The sequence below is a fragment of the Leptodactylus fuscus genome, chromosome 2 (genome assembly GCF_031893055.1).
Source record: "Leptodactylus fuscus isolate aLepFus1 chromosome 2, aLepFus1.hap2, whole genome shotgun sequence".
Lineage (NCBI taxonomy): Eukaryota > Metazoa > Chordata > Amphibia > Anura > Leptodactylidae > Leptodactylus > Leptodactylus fuscus.
The window spans coordinates 26606027-26629375 of record NC_134266.1 but is presented as its reverse complement, the minus strand read 5'-3'; the positions used below and the strand labels follow the sequence as shown (position 1 = coordinate 26629375).

At 43.2% G+C, this 23349-nt stretch overlaps 1 protein-coding gene across 4 annotated transcripts in view; it reads left to right on the top strand.

Annotated features, from left to right (window-relative positions):
* Positions 1-23349, top strand: part of DSCAM (DS cell adhesion molecule) — a 338268-nt gene that overhangs the window by 188531 nt on the left and 126388 nt on the right. For all 4 annotated transcript variants that reach the window (XM_075263534.1, XM_075263535.1, XM_075263532.1 and 1 more), the window contains 9 exons: positions 6338-6537; positions 6685-6781; positions 7254-7382; positions 9948-10115; positions 10588-10658; positions 11417-11657; positions 11899-12045; positions 14398-14553; positions 20567-20700. In XM_075263534.1, the coding sequence (XP_075119635.1) occupies positions 6338-6537; positions 6685-6781; positions 7254-7382; positions 9948-10115; positions 10588-10658; positions 11417-11657; positions 11899-12045; positions 14398-14553; positions 20567-20700 (1343 nt within the window). The remainder of the gene's footprint in view (positions 1-6337; positions 6538-6684; positions 6782-7253; positions 7383-9947; positions 10116-10587; positions 10659-11416; positions 11658-11898; positions 12046-14397; positions 14554-20566; positions 20701-23349) is intronic.

Genomic DNA, 23349 nt, shown 5'->3' with positions numbered 1-23349 from the left:
AGGCCCACTGAACTAGTACACTACAGACCCCAGACTAGACCACCTAAACTAGTATACTACAGACTCAAGAGCCACTAAACTGGTACACTACAGACCCCAGACCCACTAAACTAGTATACTACAGACCCCAGACCCACTGAACTAGTACACTACAGACCCCAGACTAGACCACCTAAACTAGTATACTACAGACTCAAGAGCCACTAAACTGGTACACTACAGACCCCAGACCCACTAAACTAGCACACTACAGACCCCAGACTAGACCACCTAAACTAGTATACTACAGACCCCAGACTAGACCACCTAAACTAGTATACTACAGACCCAAGAGCCACTAAACTGGTACACTATAGACCTCAGACCCACTAAACTTGTACTCTACAGACCCCAGACTCCCTAAATTAGTACACTACAGACCTTTGGTAATCAGATAATGATGTCAGCCTAGACCCTCTAAAATGAGACTGACCCCAGACTAGTCCCCATAATCAGAGACTGATCCCCAATCAGATCCCCTATACAAATACAGCCCCCCACATATATTACAGACCCCAGTCCTGTGAGCGGACCCTGTGGCCCACTGTAGTAAAGCCTAGCTTTGATTTATATGGGCAGGTTCTATATCCTCTGAATTTTAATACTTGGTGTTTTCTTTTTTTTTCCCCTAGTCCCGTCCTTGTGCAAATATGAAGGGGAAATCTGCATTCCCCTATGTGAGATAATAAGCAGCAGATGTATCCCTTCATGGGTACAGAGAGGCGCGGGCTGATATCTGAGCGAGGTCACGCCGCTTTCATATTAAATATTTAACAAAGTTTAACTAAACTGACTGTAGTGGCGGCCGCCGCGCCTTCACTTATCACTACAAAGGCTCTTTGAAGTGGGAAGGCTGCGAAATACCTTAATCTTCTGGCTGAAAGACAGGAGGGAGATGCAGATTCTGGAGTCTGGCGAAGAGGGTCGCTTAAATCCTTATCTAGCGGAATCGCATTATGGAAGCGCCTCCGAGCCCAGTCATGTGCAATAATATATTTACAATATCGAAATTTTTATTTTTTATAGATGATTTTTTATTTATTTAGGTTTTTTTTTAATGTTTTTGATTTTTTTGCATTATCACGTTTATATACTTTCATAGATATTGTTATATTTATTTGATTAGTTTTGTTTTTATAATTTAAAAAATTTTTTTTTTTTTTTTAAGCTTTAGGATCAGATCACATCTGCGTTCGGGGATTCCATTTTACTGTCAAAGAGGAAAGCGTTGTAAGCAGCACTTTTCTCTCCGCATTCTTCACGCAGAAGCTGAGCGAAACCATACGGACCCCATTATATTCTATGGGGTCTGCAGGTTTTCTAAGGGAACCACTTTTTCATGCGGATTAAGTTTCCATACAGGGGATCCCTAAGCGGATGCTCTGAATGGAAACCAGATGTGAATCGGACCTTAAGATGTCTTATGTGTTCCTTATGTAAATACTTGGACTTTACTCCCACAATAAGCACAGGACAATGATTTCAGAATGGGCCTGAATTCTCAATCCCTGTAGTGCGGCTGTCAGTTATTTAATTGCCCCGTCACCTCTTCCCCTGTCGATGCCAAGAATCCCAAATTTGCCAAAAAATTTGGTTTGGACCAAAAAAGGGAGCTGGGCTTACGAAATTCTGCCTCAAAGTGGGCAGTACCTGGTAGGCTGATGGTGGCCCCAGGATGGGGCTTGAATGAACACATCTTGGTAATTATTAGAGATGAGCGAACACTGTTCGGATCAGCCAATCCGAACAGCACGCTCCCATAGAAATGAATGGAAGCACCTGTGACGCCGGCCGGCCGCCGGCAAAGTCAGTGTCACAGGTGCTTCCATTCATTTCTATGGGAGCGTGCTGTTCGGATTGGCTGATCCGAACAGTGTTCGCTCATCTCTAGTAATTATGTCTCCGTACCAGGTGTCTGTAGTAGGTTCTTCCGACTCTTCCAACATTGGACTGGCCCACCAGTGTACCAGAGGATCCTCGGGTAGGCCAAGACTCTAGTACAAGACTGGTCCAGCAGAGAACACCCAAATTTATAGGGGACTATGGTCTATTTCCTTGGGGTTTTTGGAGGTTGGGCACCCAGAATCATTTTACCTGGTGGGCCCATAAACCTATGTCTATCATTTCCAACACTGAGCTCCTCCCTCGTCTCCACCCTTCATTCTATATCCAACCCTGATGTTTACTCTCTTTTCTTTAGCTACTTTTATCTACGCGCAAGTTCTGATTGGAGAAGGGGCAATTTACAGTAAAGCGCAATGGAAATTCAATATACCCTGATGGATCCATTCTAATATGTATAGGATATAGGAGGGAGCACCGTGTATGGAGGAAAACATGATCAGACAAATTTTTAGGGAGGAAGAAAGATCAGACTACACAAGTTTTGTTTGTAGTCTGTAACCATGGAGACGCATCAACCTGCACAGGAGTTGTATACACAAATCAAATTTTATTATTTTTTCACAACTATTTAAGTTGCTTCATTTTTTATTTTTTGATGCATCAACATAGTGAAAAGTGATTGTAAAAGTCTCAATACCCCCTTAAAGGGATCACTTTAGCAGTACTTCCCCTTTAAATGCATCTTATCTGGTGCTGTAGCGTATTAGTGGCCTGCTTTTTTGTAATAAAATTTATTCAAGGCTTTTTGTGTTTTTTATTTTTTATTTGGGACGTAATTTTTGACGGGAACATTGGGAATACAAATGGTGTGTAATAGCGATAAATCTTGTAATAATGGCGGAGGTTGTAGCGATGATTAGCGGCATCTGTGCGGTTCTCCATATTATAGTACGCAGCGGCCGCGCCATCTGACAGAGGTGCCCCGTGCCAGATCTCCCGACTGAACAGTCCATTAAGTATTGGTTAATATACGAGGCGTGCGCCGGCCTTGTCTCTACAAATGTACGCTTTCTGCCAAATGCATGTGTGAAGTGCTCTGCCAGCTTATAGTCCGTTATATCAGGGCGATTAACTCACAGATACATCCCGGCCGCTCCGCGCTCCCATCTACATCACGCAATCCAAGAAAAAGAGAGAAAAAACATCATTTTTAAAAGCTCAAAAATTTTTTAAAAAATTGGATCAGAAGCTTAAAATTAATATTTTTTTATTTTAGATTTTTTTTTTTTTTTTTCAAGTTAGATCTAATTCTGGCTACCTGTAGACTCCACTAGGGGGAGCGTAGGATTTTACTGCCTACTGCAGGGCTCAGCAACCTTCCGTCACTCCAACTGCTGTGAAACTACAACTCCCAACATGCTCCATTCACTTCTATGGGAGTTCCAGGAACGGTAGAGCAAGTATGCATGCTGGGAGTTGTAGTTTTGCAACAGCTGGAGAGCCGAACATTTCCTCCCCCTGTCCTCATGTTTATACACTAAACTCTATTATAAAAACACAGTATGCTGTAAGCTTCTGAGCTCCCCCTAGTGGTGGTGGCAGGGAGAGAGAAATTTTATTTTGGAACTGTCCCGATTTGGGAAAACAAAGCAATGACTGCAGCAAAAATGGTGGATCAAACAATAATTCTTGAATAAGTTTGTTATCGTTATAATTTTCTCGGAAAAAGTGGGATTCCTTAGGATAGGATGGTACAGTATTTTGGCACTGTATAGTATAGTTAGTTGTATACTATATGACTGTATTATTTTGGTGCTGTATAGTATAGTTAGTTGTATACTATATGACTGTATTATTTTGGTGCTGTTATTTATATAGTATATGATTTGTATGCTTATATGTATATTGTATAGTTGTATTATTAGGACAGTGTACGGTTATTTGTATAGTGTATGGTTGTATCATTAGGGCATGGTAGAGTTATTTGTATACTGTATGGTTGTATTATAAAGGCAATGTATGGTTATTTGTATAGTATAAGGTTGCATTATTTGGACACTGTATGGTTATTTGTATATTGTATGGTTGTATTATTTGGACACTGTATGGTTATTTGTATACTCCATGGTTGTATTACTTGGGTACTGTACGGTTGTATTTGGGCACTGTATGGTTATTTGGGAACAGTATGAGGCATAATACAATATACTGTAACCCCACACATATTGTAGGATTGTCTGAGCGAGCGCGTCTGGTGCAATGACAGACACAACTGCTCAGGCGAAACTGTTGATATTTTACTATGCTTTGTGCACCTTACCTACATAATACTGACCGCTCCATAATACTGACAGCCCCAGTGCCCCCATAATACTGACAGCCCCAGTGCCCCCATAATACTGATAGTCCTAGTTCCCCATAATACTAACACCACAGAACCTCCGTAATACTCATTGACCCAGTTCCCCCATAATACTAACAGCCACTGAGCCCCCATACTGTCAGCCAGAGTTCCCGGTAATACTGACAGCCGCGGTGCCTACATAATAACATAAGTAACAGTGCCCTGATAACAAACTCGCAGAGCCCCATTATACCTACAGTCACAGTGTCCCCATAATACTCACTGCCACAGTGCCCACATCATTCTGTCAGCCACAGTCCCTTAAGGGGCAAGTAAGGCGTCTCTTCCCAATAGAAGGAGACCAGTACTATAAACAATACATTATATTTGGGGTCTTGGTGCAGATTTTTCATTGGGGCCCAGAAGTTTCATGTTACTTCTCGGCCTCCTCTCCCTCACAGTCATTCTCCTCACATCCTTCTCTGTAACAAACTCTGCTCTGCTACACCGCAGTTTATTTCACATTCACGGTGCCAATTAAATCAATTTACTTCCCCATAATGTGAGCTGAACTGGCTTCAAAGTGAATGAGATATGATCCCGGATTGTGCGGCCTTCACCCTGACACACGCAATCAGATCTCGCCATCTCACCGGCCAACCAATCACCGCCATCCCTATTAACACCCCCATCAGACGAAGCTGGGGCTGCCTACGAGCACGTGTCTGATTAATGCCAATTATCACCATAAGACTGCAACAAGAGGAAACTGGAGGCCAGCCAATCAGGCTGCTTAAAATCGTATTCCCTTCCTTTTAATTCCATCTGTTCCTGGGAAAGCTGGGTGACAACCTGTACAGCAGCTTTCATTCAATTTTCATAGTTATTACTATATAATATAGCTTTATATCCGTTTTTGTATGAGACTACATGAGCAGCCATGTGCAGAAACTAGATTTGCAACCGTCCAGAAAGCAGTTGGCTGCTCTGTGCCTCTACAGTGACCACTACAGGGCAAATCTGGTAGTGCAGTGAAGGTTCATTCTCCAAACACATGTAAAAGAAATTCAATTATAACTTTATGGGGACATTTGTAGTAGGCATTGAAAGGGGACATGTGTTACTGGCATATCTTTTCCCACCAAGGGGCAGGTATGGGCAGTTTCCGCGGCGGGCACTGTATAGGGTATCAGTAACATGCTCTGTATGGGACATCTATATCCCATATAACAATGATCAGCTCTGCTACATCAGTAAGCTGCTCTTATAGAAGCTCTTCACTGAGATCCAACATGATTTCCCTGCATGATGCTGACACCGTGTCACATCCCCCGATACACGCATGTGACATGTGAAAAGGTCATGTCAGCGACCATTACTATTCCCCACAAGTAATTATATTCATTTACTTGATTATGTCTCTTCACTACGACGAGACTGAAATGTAGCGCTGTTCCGTATATAGTGAGCGTAGGCGCAGAAACCGATCCTTGTGTCCTCCATGTCTGCTGCGGGCATTATGGGAAAGAGAGACAAACCCCATAGGAGCTGTGATGGCCGCCATAGAAGTGTCACCATATAATGTCCCCATACTGTGCCAAATATACAGTATATATATGTGATGTCATACTGCTGAAATAAAATCTATCTATCTATCTATCTCCTATCTATCTATCTATCTATCATCTATCTCCTATCTATCTATCTATCTATCTATCTATCTATCTATCTATCTCCTATCTATCTATCTATTATCTATCTCCTATCTATCTATCTATCTATCTATCATCTATCTATCTATCTCCTATCTATCTATCTCCTATCTATCTATCTATCTATCTATCTATCTATCTATCTATCTATCTATCTATCATCTATCTCCTATCTATTATCTATCTATCTATCTCCTATCTATTATCTATCTATCTATCTATCTATCTATCTCCTATCTATCTATCTATCTATCTATCTATCTATCTATCTATCTCTCTCATATCTATCTCTTATTTATCTATGCTATCTCATACATTATCTTTCTATTTCTATCAATCTACTATTTTAGAACTAATATTTTCACATTTCAATGTATTTTTTGCCTTTGCCTTGTAGTTCCCGCCAGAATCATTTCCTACCCTAACACCACACTGGCCACTCAAGGCCAAAAGAAGGAGATGAACTGCACGGCCCATGGTGAGAAGCCCATCATAGTGCGCTGGGAGAAGGAGGACCGCATGATAAATGTCCCCGAGATGTCCCGCTACCAGGTGTCCACCAAAGAGGTGGGGGATGAGGTGCTGTCTATACTGCAGGTACGGCAAGGGTCGGGATAGGCGACATCTCTGTTATCTGCCATCTGGTGTCGGGTCCTCCAGAGATGGGTGTCGGGTCCTCCTGAGATATTTCTGTACTTGTCTGCAGTTATCTTCCTCCACACAGCTCTTATATGTTCTCTGCAGATCTTGCCCACTGTCCGGGAGGATTCAGGATTTTTTTCATGTCATGCCATTAATTCTTTTGGAGAAGATCGAGGAATCATCCAGCTCACAGTACAAGGTACGTAGAAGCAGAGGTCAGAGGTATAGTCTGGAACAATTCAGTTTATTAATATTGACCACAAAGAGTTGATGCAGTGTATACTGGAGAAGCAAATACTCGCATTTTATTCATATCAGACTAACATCATGGTTATGATCAGTCTGAAGTGACATGGCGGGACTGTCTGACTATTAGATCTGGTGTAGTATAAGACTGTCTGACTATTAGTAGATCTGGTGTAGTATAAGACTGTCTGACTATTAGATCTGGTGTAGTATAAGACTGTCTGACTATTAGATCTGGTGTAGTATAAGACTGTCTACCTATTAGATCTGGTGTAGTATAAGACTGTCTACCTATTAGATCTGGTGTAGTATAAGACTGTCTGACTATCGGCGCCCCCTAGTGATGGCAGCAGGCAGGGAGAACGTTATCATTTAACCCTTTGTATAATTCCAAGTTCTCTAATCCTTTCTCATTTCTACACCAGAACCTCCAGACCCTCCAGAAATTGAGATACGAGAAGTGAAAGCTCGAAGCATCGCCCTCCGCTGGACTATGGGGTTTGATGGCAACAGTCCAATCACAGGCTATGATATTGAATGCAAAAACAAATCAGGTATTGGTATATTGTCACCAGGAGGCGCTCACATGATGGTTACATTGTATAGGGAGAATATTGTACTCTGGTGTCATCTGCTGGCCATGGGTGGTAATGCATCATCCGTATATAATGTATACTAGTATCTCCTATGTGTGGTATTTTATATACAATCCACAATTCCTGTATTATTGTTTCTTGCTACTACATTTAGCTCCAGGGTGCAAGGTTTTAAAGCCGCCCTCACCTTAATATTGTATAGATTTATTATTATTACTATTATTATTATTTAATATATACCGGTAGATATATTTGTACTTTTTATACTATAGTTGTACAATTATAAAATTGCACTATATATGGCTACTAACAATCAACATAAATCTGGATCATTCCTAGGCCCTGGGCAACAGGAAGGTGCGGTCAGGATACTAGGGGGTGGATCAGGAGTGGGGCTTATACCTACCTGATGTGCTGTACATTACACATATACCTGCCCCTAACTCCTATCTGCAGAATATAGGGTACAGCGTCTTGCCGCCAGATATATTTGTGACTTCTTCATCTTCAAAGTGAGGCCAAGGATCATACTGCAGTCTTAAAGGGGTGGTGGGGGAAGGGGCGTAACTAGCAAAGACTGGGCCCCATAGCAGGCTTTTGACTTGCGCCACCACAAAGCATAGCACCCACTTTCCTGACCCCCACATACACTGTAATGTCCCATAGTGGCCCCTTCACAAGGTATAATGTCCCATAGCAGTCCCTGCACACAGTATAATGTCCCATAGCGGCCCCTCCACACAGTATAATGTCCCATAGCAGCCCCTCCATGCAGTATAATATCCCATAGTGGCCCCTCCACATAGTATAATGTCCCATAGTGGCCCCTCCATACAGTATAATGTCCCATAGCAGTCCCTGCATACAGCATAATGTCCCATAGCGGCCCCTCCACACAGTATAATGTCCCATAGAGCCCCCTACACACAGTATAATATCCCATAGTGGCCCCTCTACATAGTATAATGTCCCATAGCAGCCCCTCCATGCAGTATAATATCCCATAGTGGCCCCTCCACATAGTATAATGTCCCATAGTGGCCCCTCCATACAGTATAATGTCCCATAGCAGTCCCTGCATACAGCATAATGTCCCATAGCGGCCCCTCCACACAGTATAATGTCTCATAGAGCCCCCTTCACACAGTATAATGTCCCATAGCGGCCCCTCCACACAGTATAATGTCCCATAGCGGCCCCTCCACACAGTATAATGTCCCATAGAGCCCCCTTCACACAGTATAATGTCCCATAGTGGCCCCTCCACATAGTATAATATCCCATAGTGGCCCCTCTACATAGTATAATGTCCCATAGCGGCCCCTCCACCCAGTATAATGTCCCATAGCAGCCCCTCCATGCAGTATAATGTCCCATAGTGGCCCCTCCACATAGTATAATGTCCCATAGCAGTTGGAGTAACATTACAGTTGTTGTTCCGCCACTGGGAGAGCTGTAGCCTCTGTGTACTGCCGGGTCACACACTATATTACTGCAGCCTCAGCATCTGTGCACATACAGCTTAGCAGTAAAGCCGAGTCCCTGTAGATAATCCCATATAGGTCAGGCGTGCCCAAGCACTGTGCCGCCAGATAGTGCAGCGGGCCGTAGCGTCGCTCCTCCGCTCCCTCCACAACACTCTCATTCTAGCTCTAAGAACATTTCCATCGTTTACTTCAAATTTGCTTTAATAATATAGATTTTGTAACAACTTTATTAATATGTCCTGATGACAACAAATTCCGGTATTACGTAGAAGTCCAAGGGCAAGTCCAGGAGAACTGCCGGAGTTAACCCCATCACTTACAGAGGATGTGCAACTCCCCTGGACCTCCACTTATTATACTTTGGGGTCTCAGGAGATTCCTGAGTGATGAACCCCAAAAACTTGTACTCAAATGAACATGAGATTTTTTTCGGAACGTTTGTAACAAAGCAGACTCCTTGTAGGGACAAAGCCACAGAGTCATCCATTTAGTCATACATTTCCAGGTGGAATAACAGAGGAACGGAACAATGCAGAGGATTTAACGACATATTTACTTACACAGACTTATGGGGAGAGCTGGAAAGTCATCTTTAATATCGAATTATAAAGCATTAAACTGCACAGAGGCTGCAGGCTGGATACAGTATACTGTACATGTGCGGGGCGGAGACACAGTGTGAATTACGTAGAACGTAGACTGGGTCATATATAGTCTACAGATGTAGCAGAGCTGAGTTAGTCTTTAAGCTTATTTCTTGATATTCTATCCTCAATGCTGTATTCCCTAAGCTGAGGATCCCCAGACTACAACTCCCATCATGCACGGCAGCTGCAGTCCAGCAAATATGATGGGGTAAAAGCAGGTTACAGGACACCGCCCTACAGTATTATTTAATGCCACCCCACACATGACAAAGTCAGCTCTGCTACATCCGTGTCCCTCACCTGCCAGCATGTATGTCGTCTTGTATTGTGGAGACTTTTCAGATTTTGCTTTGCGACTGAATCTTTTCTTCCTTATTCCCTTCAACAAGACTCATGGGACTCCGTCCAGAGAACCAAAGACGTCTCACCTCAGCTAAACCAGGCCACCATCATCGACCTCCACCCGTCCTCCACCTACAACATCCGCATGTATGCAAAAAACCATATAGGCAAGAGCGAAGCCAGCAACGAGCTCACCATTACTACAGAGGAAGCGGGTAAGGGGCGCCGGTGCCAGGAGGTGTTACCAGAGTGTGCACGGCTGCAGAGGACTTGGCCTCAAATAGTTCTCAAAGACTCAAATATTGATGGTCTGTCCTTAGGCTGGGTCATCAATACCAGATCAATACAGGTCCAACATCCAGCACCCCAGCAATCAGCTTACTTAAAGGGGGTCTTCCAGGCTTAAAGGGGTTGTATACCCTACTCATAAGGATAAAAAGCAGGGTGTCAGTTGTCAGATACACCCGGTACAGCCATGTGGTCAGATCTGTATAATTGGATGGACAGTGTTTTCTATAGGTGAACCTTTTATCAGTCAACACTGCCACCTAATGGTGAGATTAGGGAACTGCAGGACTACCATGACCGTAAAGTCCCTTGTAACAGGAGGAGACTCTGCAGAACGCACTGTGGGTTTTCCTACGGTTTTACATTATGATCTATAAAATCTTTGCTCCCTTTTCGCAGCACCGGACGGCCCGCCTCAGGAGGTGCAGCTGGATCCAGTGTCCTCACAGAGTATCAGGGTCACCTGGAAGGTGAGTCGCCCAAACAGCGATAGCGAAAATAATGCGATGGCCAAACTAACTAAAAAGTTGTAGAGAGCTGCATGTCTACAGTGGAACAGTATATCAGGATTTGAACACCATATGGCAGCATTATTTTGGCACTATATGGTGGTATTATTTGAGCATTATAGAGCAACATTTGATGGTATTACAGTACTTAAACACCCACTTGGTTGTGTTATTTGAGCACTATATGGTGGCATTATTTGATCATTGTATGGTGGTATTATTTGAGAATTAGATGTTAGTATTATTTAAGCATTATAGCTGCATACGGTGGCATACTATAAGCACTGTGTGATGGTATTATGTGAGCTATGTATGGCAGCATTATTTGAGCTCTACATGGTGGTATTATTTGAGCAACAGATGACATTATTTGAGCACTATATTAATTGAGAATTATATAGGGGGGATTATTTGAACTCCATATGGCGTTATTTGAGCATTATTTGGCAGTATTTCAGTACCATATATTGACATTATTTGAGCCAGATATGTTGGCAATATTTTTTAGCAGTATATGGTAGTATTATCTGAACACTGTGTGGCAGTTTTAAGCTCTATTTGGCAGCATTATTTGAGCTCCATATAGCGGTGTTATTTTGACACTAGACTGGTATAGGCTGATGTTAGTTCAACACTTTATGGCAGTGTTATGTGAGCACTATATGGCAGTATTATTTCAGTTTGTACAATTTGTTTTGTTTTTTTCTTTTAAATATAAGGCCCCCAAAAAGCACCTGCAGAATGGGATTATCCGCGGTTACCAGATTGGCTTCCGTGAGTACAGCACCGGCGGCAACTACCAGTTTAATATAATCACTGTGGACACCACCGGGGACAGCGAGGTGTATACACTGGATAACCTTAAGAAATTCACTCAGTATGGAGTAGTCGTGCAGGCATCTAACCGGGCCGGGACAGGGCCATCGTCTCAGGAACTCATCACCACAACGCTAGAGGATGGTAAGGGGAGCGACTGCAGTCCTAAGAGGCCGATCTCGGCACTATGGCACCATTGTATGATAAATCTCTTATTTATTATTCTCTCCCACATGATTTACACTGCAGCTAAGATTGTTTAGATTGACTAATATTTCTGCACATGCTCAGTATGCGGTGAGCGGTGCCAGAGATGTAATTCAGACTGGACAATGCTGCTGGTTTGCTGGAGAGGGGACATATATTTTATGTGTTGTCATTTCAGTTCCCAGTCGCCCCCCAGAGAATGTCCAGGCAGCTGCAACCTCGCCGGAGACAATAACTATCTCATGGTCGACCCCTTCCAAAGAAGCCCTCAATGGCATCCTCCAGGGGTTCAGAGTTATCTTCTGGGCAAATCTTCTAGATGGAGGTAAGGGGAAAAAATATTCATATTATATTTTGAGCCATGGAGTAGACTCATGAGCTCCCCCCAGTGGTGGCTACTGGTAGTGAACGGTAACTCTGAGTGTATGCAGGGGATTTGGAGCTGTGTATCAGGAAAATGGGGCTTGGACTGATATAAAAACGTATTAAGATAAGAATCTGCATAGAATTTTAGGCATTAAAATGGGCCACAGAGGTTTTTCCATGAATGTGTTGTATCACACTCCCTAGTATCACACTCACTAGTATCACACTCAATAGTATCAGACCCACTAGTATCGGACTCACTAGTATCACACTCACTAGTATCAGACTCACTAGTATCACACTCACTAGTATCAGACTCGCTAGTATCACACTCACTAGTATCACACTCGCTAGTATCACACTCACTAGTATCAGACCCACTAGTATCAGACTCACTAGTATCAAACTCGCTAGTATCAGACTCACTAGTATCACACTCACTAGTATTGTTGAGGGAGAACCCCCGCCAGAATACGGGTCACTTACAGTGGTCAGTCACCTGCTCCAAATCAATCATGCATGTGCGCGCTGACAAAGATAAACACTGACATTGATGCAATTTCAATCTCAGTCCATGCAATGAGCGTGATGCCTATTCACACAGAACTGAGGTTTATTGAGGAAGTTACAGTTTTTATACAGGAATGCAAGAAAGATAAGAAAAAGGCAGGCTGTAAGCATATACGTCTTGTATCCGAATACACTGGCGATCAGTCATTGGCTGTTAAATTTCAACATCTCTTAGCTTTCGAGTTCCCAGGAAATGATACTGTCTTTCTTGTAAACCACATGAAGATCATGTGCGTCAGCATCTGGGTGCGGTACTGGATACAGGCGCCATCTTAATGTATAAACGTTGCACAAAGAAAAATATAATTTCTTAAGCAGTATAACGCATGTATAAAAATAAGAATAGACATGGTCTACCTTCACAGTATCACACTCACTAGTATCACACTCACTAGTATCAGACTCACTAGTATCAGACCCACTAGTACCAGACTCACTAGTATCACACTCACTAGTATCAAACTCGCTAGTATCACACTCACTAGTATCACACTCACTAGTATCAGACTCACTAGTATTAGACCCACTAGTATCAGACTCACTAGTATCAGACTCACTAGTATCAGTCTCACTAGTATCACACTCACTAGTATCAGACTCACTAGTATCACACTCACTAGTATCAGACCCGCTAGTATCACACTCACTGGTATCAGACCCGCTAGTATCACACTCACTAGTATCAGACCCGCTAGTATCACACTCACTAGTATCAGACCCACTAGTATCATACTCACTAGTATCACACTCACTAGTATCACACTCACTAGTATCACACTCACTAGTATCAGACTCGCTAGTATCAGACTCGCTAGTATCAGACTCACTAGTATCACACTCACTAGTATCACACTCCCTAGTATCAGACTCACAAGTATCAGACTTGCTGGTATCACACTCACTAGTATCACTCTCACTAGTATCAGACCCACTAGTATCAGACTCACTAGTATCACACTCCCTAGTATCAGACTCACTAGTATCAGACTCGCTAGTATCAGACTCACTAGTATCACACTCACTAGTATCACACTCGCTAGTATCAGACCCACTAGTATCCGACTCACTAGTATCACACTCATAAGTATCAGACTCACTAGTATAACACTCACTAGTATCAGACCCACTAGTATCACACTCACTAGTATCACACTCCCTAGTATCAGACTCACTAGTATCAGACTCACTAGTATCAGACTCACTAGTATCAGACCCACTAGTATCACACTCACTAGTATCACACTCCCTAGTATCAGACTCACTAGTATCACACTCACTAGTATCAGACTCACTAGTATCACACTCACTAGTATCAGATCCACTAGTATCACACTCACTAGTATCAGACTCCCTAGTATCAGACTCACTAGTATCAGACTCGTTAGTATCAGACTCACTAGTATCAGACCCACTAGTATCACACTCACTAGTATCACACTCCCTAGTATCACACTCACTAGTATCACACTCACTAGTATCACACTCACTAGTATCACACTCACTAGTATCACACTCCCTAGTATCACACTCACTAGTATCACACTCCCTAGTATCACACTCACTAGTATCACACTCCCTAGTATCACACTCCCTAGTATCACACCCCCTAGTATCACACTCACTAGTATCACACTCACTAGTATCACACTCCCTAGTATCACACTCCTTAGTATCACACTCACTAGTATCACACTCACTAGTATCAGACCTGCCTCCTTATTGTTGTGTCTCTTTCTTTCAGAACTCGGTGAAATAAAAAATGTCACCACAACCCAACCATTACTGGAGTTGGACGGACTAGAGAAATATACCAACTACAGCATCCAGGTGCTGGCCTTCACACGGGCCGGCGATGGGGTCCGCAGCGAGCAGATATTTGTCAGAACCAAAGAGGATGGTAAGAGCCACAAAGTGAGGAGAGACCCTCTGGACAAAGTGATTATCTCCACTGTCCAGTAGGTCGCTCCCAAAAGTGACAGAGTAATTAGCATGTAGCCTGCAGCCAAGTGTCAGAAGTCTCACAGGGTGCGATAGTCTGCAGACAATTACAGCTTCATGGGGTGGATGAGGATGATTGTGGCCCATAGCACATGACGGGTGTCATTCACAGTGACCTCTCTGGCTCCTCCTGTAGGTTTTATTTGTTAATAAACCTTGACTTTTGTGTCATTACATGTTCTATAGAGGGAAGTGACTGGAAACAGCCCTATAGAAAACACTGGGATGTCCCCAACACCCCCGAACAAGAAAACTTACTAGATTTGTGTGAACCTGAAGGTGAAAAAATTATAACTAGGCCGACAAGTCACCCCTCACACTACAGGGTTAGGAATAGCATAGTAAACTGTTATATACTGAAATAATTACACCAGGCCTCTAAATTATTACACCCAGACTAGACCCCTAAGTTATCAGACCCCAGACCAGACCACTTAGGAGTCAAATGGGCCAGATTTTGAATCCGCGTCAGAATCTGGCTCAAAAAACTGCCTCTCAATGAAATCAGTGGGAGCCGGTCATTTCCTTTTTCCATGAGCGGCATGTTCCCGCTTGCGGAAAAAAGAAGCGAGCTGCCCTTTCTTCAGGCGGATTCGGCCGCGGACATCTGCCTCGCGACACCTCCCTCCCGATTATGCCCATTCATTTGGTCCTAATCCGGAGCGGAAAGCTGCGACTGTTGTGAGCTGCGATAGTTGCAGCTAGCCACAGCAGGCGCATTTTGGTCCAGATTCTGACGTGGCTTCCCATGTCAAAATCCGGCCCATTTTAATCCATGTAGACTATCCCTTAATTATTAGACCCAGACCAAACTGCTAAATTATTAGACCTAGATTAGACCCCTATATCAGCTCTCAGGCCCCTAAGGTTAGGCTGGGTTCACACTAGCGTTGGTGTCCGCAGCTAATGTCCGCGCCAGATTTTAGCATTGGACACTAGCTGTGTCCGTTTACAATTTGCATTATTTTAAATGGGATATTATGTAATGTCCTTTAGTGTCCGTTTACAAAGATGTCCAATTTTTCAAGCGGACAGCTAAATCCTACATGTAAACGGACACAGCTATGCTAAAATCTTGCACGGACATTAGCTGCGGACGCTAGCTGTCGGACACCGATGCTAGTGTGTTCCCAGCCTTAGGTTCACACCTGCACCAGCTCTCCGTCGTTCAGGTCCTCCGGGGGACCAAACATCAAAGAGCTGGAATGCTAAAACAGCAGTTTACCAATGGCCCCTGTGGCCCCTATAGACCATAATAGGATCTGCTGGGTGTCTGCTGTTCTCTTACTGAAGGTGGCAGAGAGAACATTTCTCTGTGCAGGACTTTTCTCTCCGCCGATTTCTGGCACCTTTTGCAGTAGAGTTAGAGACTCCGGCACACGTGAACTTAGCCTAATAATCAGACCCCAGACCACCCTCTTACACGGTCAGACCCTAAACCTCTACATTATGTGACCCCAGACCATAGTCATATTCATCAAACTCCTGACCCTTTCACGAAATTATCAGACCTTAGACTAGACCATGGTGAATGCGGGTACACTGCCCCCTCTTTTCAGAACAGGCAGACCCCAAGTACACACCTCCTCACACACACCATCTAGTGGCCATGCACCTACACTGCAATCACCGCCAGAGAAGCGTCACTATAATACTACATCCTCTCCCAGGACAGAGGCGAGGGGGGTTTAAACGCCATTTGTGACAAACTTCAATCTAATTGTGTTTTAAAAGTTACAAGTCGGAGATCAGTAACTTTTTAATGCCACTTATCTGATATAGAGGTAAAATAAATGTTCCCCCTCAACAAGTAAGCCCGTGTTCACTCCGGTGTTGGTGTCTCCACTCCTGATCAGTTTCTGTCTTGTCTGCTGCAGTATTTTACTCAAACAAGTCTCCCGTGATGACCTGCAACCACCACTAGGGGGAGCTTGCTGCGTATTTATATTGAGTCCATTGACAACAGAGAGAATAGAAATATTTCTGCAGTGAGCGCCCCCTAGTGGTGACTGCAGGAATGTTCCAATTTACTTTGGCTTAGTGAAAGTAAACTCTATATTAGCTTTATTTATGGGGCTATTTTGCTGGTATTCGGGACATTATTATTTTGACACTCAGGGTCTGTTCACATCTGCATGGGAGACTCCGTAATAGATTTAGACAGATTTGATAGAAAAAATAAAACAGCATGCAGCACTATTTTATTCAGTAAGGGCCCATTCACACGGAGTAACGTGCCGCGTGACCTGGCACATATACGCCGTGTGAGATTTTGCGGGCCGTATATGCTGCCATTGATTTCAATGGGAGCGTGATTTTGCGGCCGCAAAATCACGGCCGCAAAACAACGCGGCGTTTACGATCCACGCTCCCATTGAAATCAATGGGAGTGTATACGGCCCACAAAATCTCACACGGCGTATACGTGCCAGGTCACGCGGCACGTTACTCCGTGTGAATGGGCCCTAAAATGACGGACACCACCACAGAACCCGGAGGATTGTCATATAAGGGGGCGTTCACACTACCGTCGGTGTCCGACATGTAGTGTCCGCTCAAAATCTGTGACGGACACTAGGAGCGGACACTAGCTGTGTCTGTGACACCTGTCATTTATTTCAATGGGCATCGGGTGCGTTCTTTTCACTCCGTGCCCGTCCTTTCCTGTCCACAAGTGAAGATGTCCGCTTCTCAAGCGGATGGGCACCATTCGTGCCCTTATATGATTCGTCACATTTTGAATTCCGTTATATCTGCTCCAATAACAGAGAAACAGAATTCCTAAGAAAAAAAATGTACATTTTTATGTTTTAAAATAATTTTAATGGAAGAATTCTGGATTTTGTACGTCATCTAAATGGAGGTAGGGCAAATATTATATATAATAATATCCTATCCTATCCTACTAATATTATAAATGTGAAAGTTCACAGCCAAACGGCTGAAGGGATTGGGCTCAAATTTTGCACAGACCGACATAATTGTCAGGAAGGAAACATAGGCTACTTGGCAAAACTCACACACCGCCGACAAGCCCACCGCGACCAGCGAAACCAAGCCCCTGCTCCGCGGCAGGACCTGAGATGACGTCATCCCAGGTCTGTTAGCAGAGCTCCCATTGGTGCGCACCAGGCGGAGGGTGGGCCTGTGGAGCAGCAGCGTGTTCTGGTAAGCCCTCAGCAGTCTGAGGGCGGGGCGATGTACGTTTTGCGAGCCGGCCAACATGGCAGATGCTCGCTGCACCGGCGTGCCGCAACCAAGCCACCTGGCTCTGCAGGGCCCACCGAGACCATCAGTGGCAGCAAGTGTTAGGCACAGCGGCCGCAGCCACGCAGAAATGCAGCGCAACTCTGCAGAGTAGACAGCAGCACTTGCTGGCTCGGTAAGTACCCCAGCAGTCTCGACAGTCCCGGTATGGCGGCCCACAGGCCAGCAGCAAGGGACAGTAGAATTTAGGAATGGGGGGCCAACAATCAAGCCATTACAGGGCCTAGTATGCCCACGGGAGGCTGGTGCGTGGCCCACACTTTAGCGAGTACAAGAAGGGTGCCCGGCCTCACAGGACAAGGAAAACCAGGACAATAGGGTGTCCAAGGGACTACTGGGGCGTGCATGTAGGGTGGGGGGCCCCGAGTACGGCATGTAGGGGGCCACCGCGGGATGGGGGTTCGCGGGAGGAGGGAAGGAGAGTGCTCCGGGGCCCACGGTAGATGCAGGGAGTTGGCAGAAGGTGAGCAAAAAGCAACGCAGGGGCAAGGGAGATCCGCCTTGGCGCACGGCGGATATTCGCCCCCCACAATACAGCAGATGTGCGCGGTTCGCCGCAACACCGACAACCTGCGGACGAAGTTGCGGGCACATGCTAGTAATTTATAATATTCAAATAATATTTTTGAAATTATTTTCTCTAAAAGATATATAAATATTATTAAAATAACTTTTTTTCATTATTATTTTATCAAAATTTTCCTTTTTGTTAAAAAATATATATATATATATATATATATATATATATATATATATGTATATCTATCTATCTATATCTATATATATATATATATATATATATATATACAGTCCTATGAAAAAGTTTGGGCACCCCTATTAATCTTAATCATTTTTTGTTCTAAATATTTTGGTGTTTGCAACAGCTATTTCAGTTTGATATATCTAATAACTGATGGACACAGTAATATTTCAGGATTGAAATGAGGTTTATTGTACTAACAGAAAATGTGCAATATGCATTAAACCAAAATTTGACCGGTGCGAAAGTATGGGCACCCTTATCATTTTATTGATTTGAATTCCCCTAACTACTTTTTACTGACTTACTGAAGCACAAAATTGGTTTTGTAACCTCAGTGAGCTTTGACCTTCATAACCAGATCTATCCAATCATAAGAAAAGGTATTTAAGGTGGCCAATTGCAAGTTGTTCTCCTATTTGAATCTCCTCTGAAGAGTGGCATCATGGGCTACTCAAAACAACTCTCAAATGATCTGAAAACAAAGATTGTTCAACATAGTTGTTCAGGGGAAGGATACAAAAAGCTGTCTCAGAGATTTAACCTGTCAGTTTCCACTGTGAGGAACATAGTAAGGAAATGGAAGACCACAGGGACAGTTCTTGTTAAGCCCAGAAGTGGCAGGCCAAGAAAAATATCAGAAAGGCAGAGAAGAAGAATGGTGAGAACAGTCAAGGACAATCCACAGACCACCTCCAAAGAGCTGCAGCATCATCTTGCTGCAGATGGTGTCACTGTGCATCGGTCAACTATACAGCGCACTTTGCACAAGGAGAAGCTGTATGGGCGAGTGATGAGAAAGAAGACGTTTCTGCACGTACGCCACAAATCCAAAAAGAAACAGCATTCCAAGAAAAACACTTGCTACCCACTGTAAAATTTGGTGGAGGTTCCATCATGCTTTGGGGCTGTGTGGCCAATGCCGGCATCGGGAATCTTGTTAAAGTTGAGGGTCGCATGGATTCCACTCAGTATCAGCAGATTCTTGAGAATAATGTTCAAGAATCAGTGACGAAGTTGAAGTTACGCCGGGGATGGATATTTCAGCAAGACAATGATCCAAAACACCGCTCCAAATCGACTCCGGCATTCATGCAGAGGAACAATTACAATGTTCTGGAATGGCCATCCCAGTCCCCAGACCTGAATATCATTGAACATCTGTGGGATGATTTGAAGCGGGCTGTCCATGCTCGGCGACCATCAAACTTAACTGAACTTGAATTGTTTGTCCAAAATACCTTTATCCAGGATCCAGGAACTGATTAAAAGCTACAGGAAGCGACTAGAGGCTGTTATCTTTGCAAAAGGAGGATCTACTAAATATTAATGTCACTTTTCTGTTGAGGTGCCCATACTTTTGCACCGGTCAAATTTTGGTTTAATGCATATTGCACATTTTCTGTTAGTACAATAAACCTCATTTCAATCCTGAAATATTACTGTGTCCATCAGTTATTAGATATATCAAACTGAAATGGCTGTTGCAAATACCAAAATATTTAGAACTAAAAATGATTAAGATTAATAGGGGTGCCCAAACTTTTTCATAGGACTGTATATCCAATGTAGAAGTAGAGAGAAAAGCAAAGAAAATAAAATCACAAATAAATCCTAAAACACAGTGGTAATACCAGCTCAGGCCACCAAGGGGAGCCAAAATTACACTAAAAATTTGTTCTGCAATACTGTAGGCAATAGGCTCTGCTATAGGTGGTAATTCTTCTGTAGCCTATAGATTATCCTTGAGCTTAGACAGTGGGGTCTCCACACGTAGTGACATTTGTGCGAGCACCATAGAAGACAATTTCGCATACTATAATTCTGAGAATCTGACACTATAGACCTGCAAATATTCTGATCCTCACAGGTTTCCCTTTTCTAGTTCCAGGTCCCACAGCTGGAGTTAAAGCTGCTGCTGCCTCCGCCTCCATCGTCTATGTGTCCTGGCTGCCTCCTCTGAAACTCAATGGCATCATCCGCAAGTACACCGTGTTCTGCTCACACCCGTACCCCACGGTAAGAATCCACCCACTAAATGCAGCCTTGTATGTACAGTCTACTGCCGGCAATGACTGTGGGAGGTAACACTGCGGCATATAATATGGAGAGGTTAGAAGGCATTTGTAGATCGCACTGGATTCCTTTCTATCTAATACCAATTATTTCCCTCACACAGAGATGTAGCAAGTACACGTGGGGCCCCATAGCTAAGCTCATAATGGGGCCCCCATTATACCAGGACCAACATAAGCAGCAAGTTCAGAACTTGAGATGTGCACAATTATATTGGACTCAGACAGAGATAACATATACATAGTGCAGGGATCATACACAGTGATGTCACAGTACAAAAATAATATATACAGTGATGTCACAGTATAAGGATAATACACACAGTGATATCACAGTACAGGGATAATACACACAGTGATGTCACAGTACAGAGATAATACACACAGTGATGTCACAGTACAGGATAATACACACAGTGATGTCACAGTACAGAGATAATACACACAGTGACGTCACAGTACAGGATAATACACACAGTGATGTCACAGTACAGAGATAATACACACAGTGATATCACAGTACAGGGATAATACACACAGTGATGTCACAGTACAGAGATAATACACACAGTGATGTCACAGTACAGGATAATACACACAGTGATGTCACAGTACAAAAATAATATATACAGTGATGTCACAGTATAAGGATAATACACACAGTGATGTCACAGTACAGGGGTAATACACACAGTGATGTCACAGTACAGGGATAATACACACAGTGATGTCACAGTACAGGGGTAATACACACAGTGATGTCACAGTACAGGGGTAATACACACAGTGATGTCACAGTACATAGATAATACACACAGTGATGTCACAGTACAGGGGTAATACACACAGTGATGTCACAGTACATAGATAATACACACAGTGATGTCACAGTACAGGGGTAATACACACAGTGATGTCACAGTACAGAGATAATACACACAGTGATGTCACAGTACAGGGATAATACACACAGTGATGTCACAGTACAGAGATAATACACACAGTGATGTCACAGTACAGGGGTAATACACACAGTGATGTCACAGTACAGAGATAATACACACAGTGATGTCACAGTACAGAGATAATACACACAGTGATGTCACAGTACAGGGATAATACACACAGTGATGTCACAGTACAGGGATAATACACACAGTGATGTCACAGTACAGAGATAATACACACAGTGATGTCACAGTACAGGGATAATACACACAGTGATGTCACAGTACAAAAATAATATATACAGTGATGTCACAGTATAAGGATAATACACACAGTGATGTCACAGTACAGGGGTAATACACACAGTGATGTCACAGTACAGGGATAATACACACAGTGATGTCACAGTACAGGGGTAATACACACAGTGATGTCAAAGTACAGGGGTAATACACACAGTGATGTCACAGTACAGGGGTAATACACACAGTGATGTCACAGTACATAGATAATACACACAGTGATGTCACAGTACAGGGGTAATACACACAGTGCTGTCACAGTACAGAGATAATACACACAGTGATGTCACAGTACAGAGATAATACACACAGTGATGTCACAGTACAGGGATAATACACACAGTGATGTCACAGTACAGAGATACATACACACAGTGATGTCACAGTACAGGTATAATACACACAATGACGTCACAGTACAGGGATAATACACACAGTGATGTCACAGTACAGGGATAATACACACAGTGATGTCACAGCACAGGGATAATACACACAGTGATGTCACAGTACAGAGATAATACACACAGTGATGTCACAGCACAGAGATAATAAACACAGTGATGTCACAGTACAGGTATAATACACACAATGACGTCACAGTACAGGGATAATACACACAGTGATGTCACAGTACAGAGATAATACACACAGTGATGTCACAGTACAGAGATAATACACACAGTGATGTCACAGTACAGGATAATACACACAGTGATGTCACAGTACAGAGATAATACACACAGTGACGTCACAGTACAGGATAATACACACAGTGATGTCACAGTACAGAGATAATACACACAGTGATATCACAGTACAGGGATAATACACACAGTGATGTCACAGTACAGAGATAATACACACAGTGATGTCACAGTACAGGATAATACACACAGTGATGTCACAGTACAAAAATAATATATACAGTGATGTCACAGTATAAGGATAATACACACAGTGATGTCACAGTACAGGGATAATACACACAGTGATGTCACAGTACAGGATAATACACACAGTGATGTCACAGTACAAAAATAATATATACAGTGATGTCACAGTATAAGGATAATACACACAGTGATGTCACAGTACAGAGATAATACACACAGTGATGTCACAGTACAGGATAATACACACAGTGATGTCACAGTACAAAAATAATATATACAGTGATGTCACAGTATAAGGATAATACACACAGTGATGTCACAGTACAGAGATAATACACACAGTGATATCACAGTACAGGGATAATACACACAGTGATGTCACAGTACAGGGGTAATACACACAGTGATGTCACAGTACAGGGGTAATACACACAGTGATGTCACAGT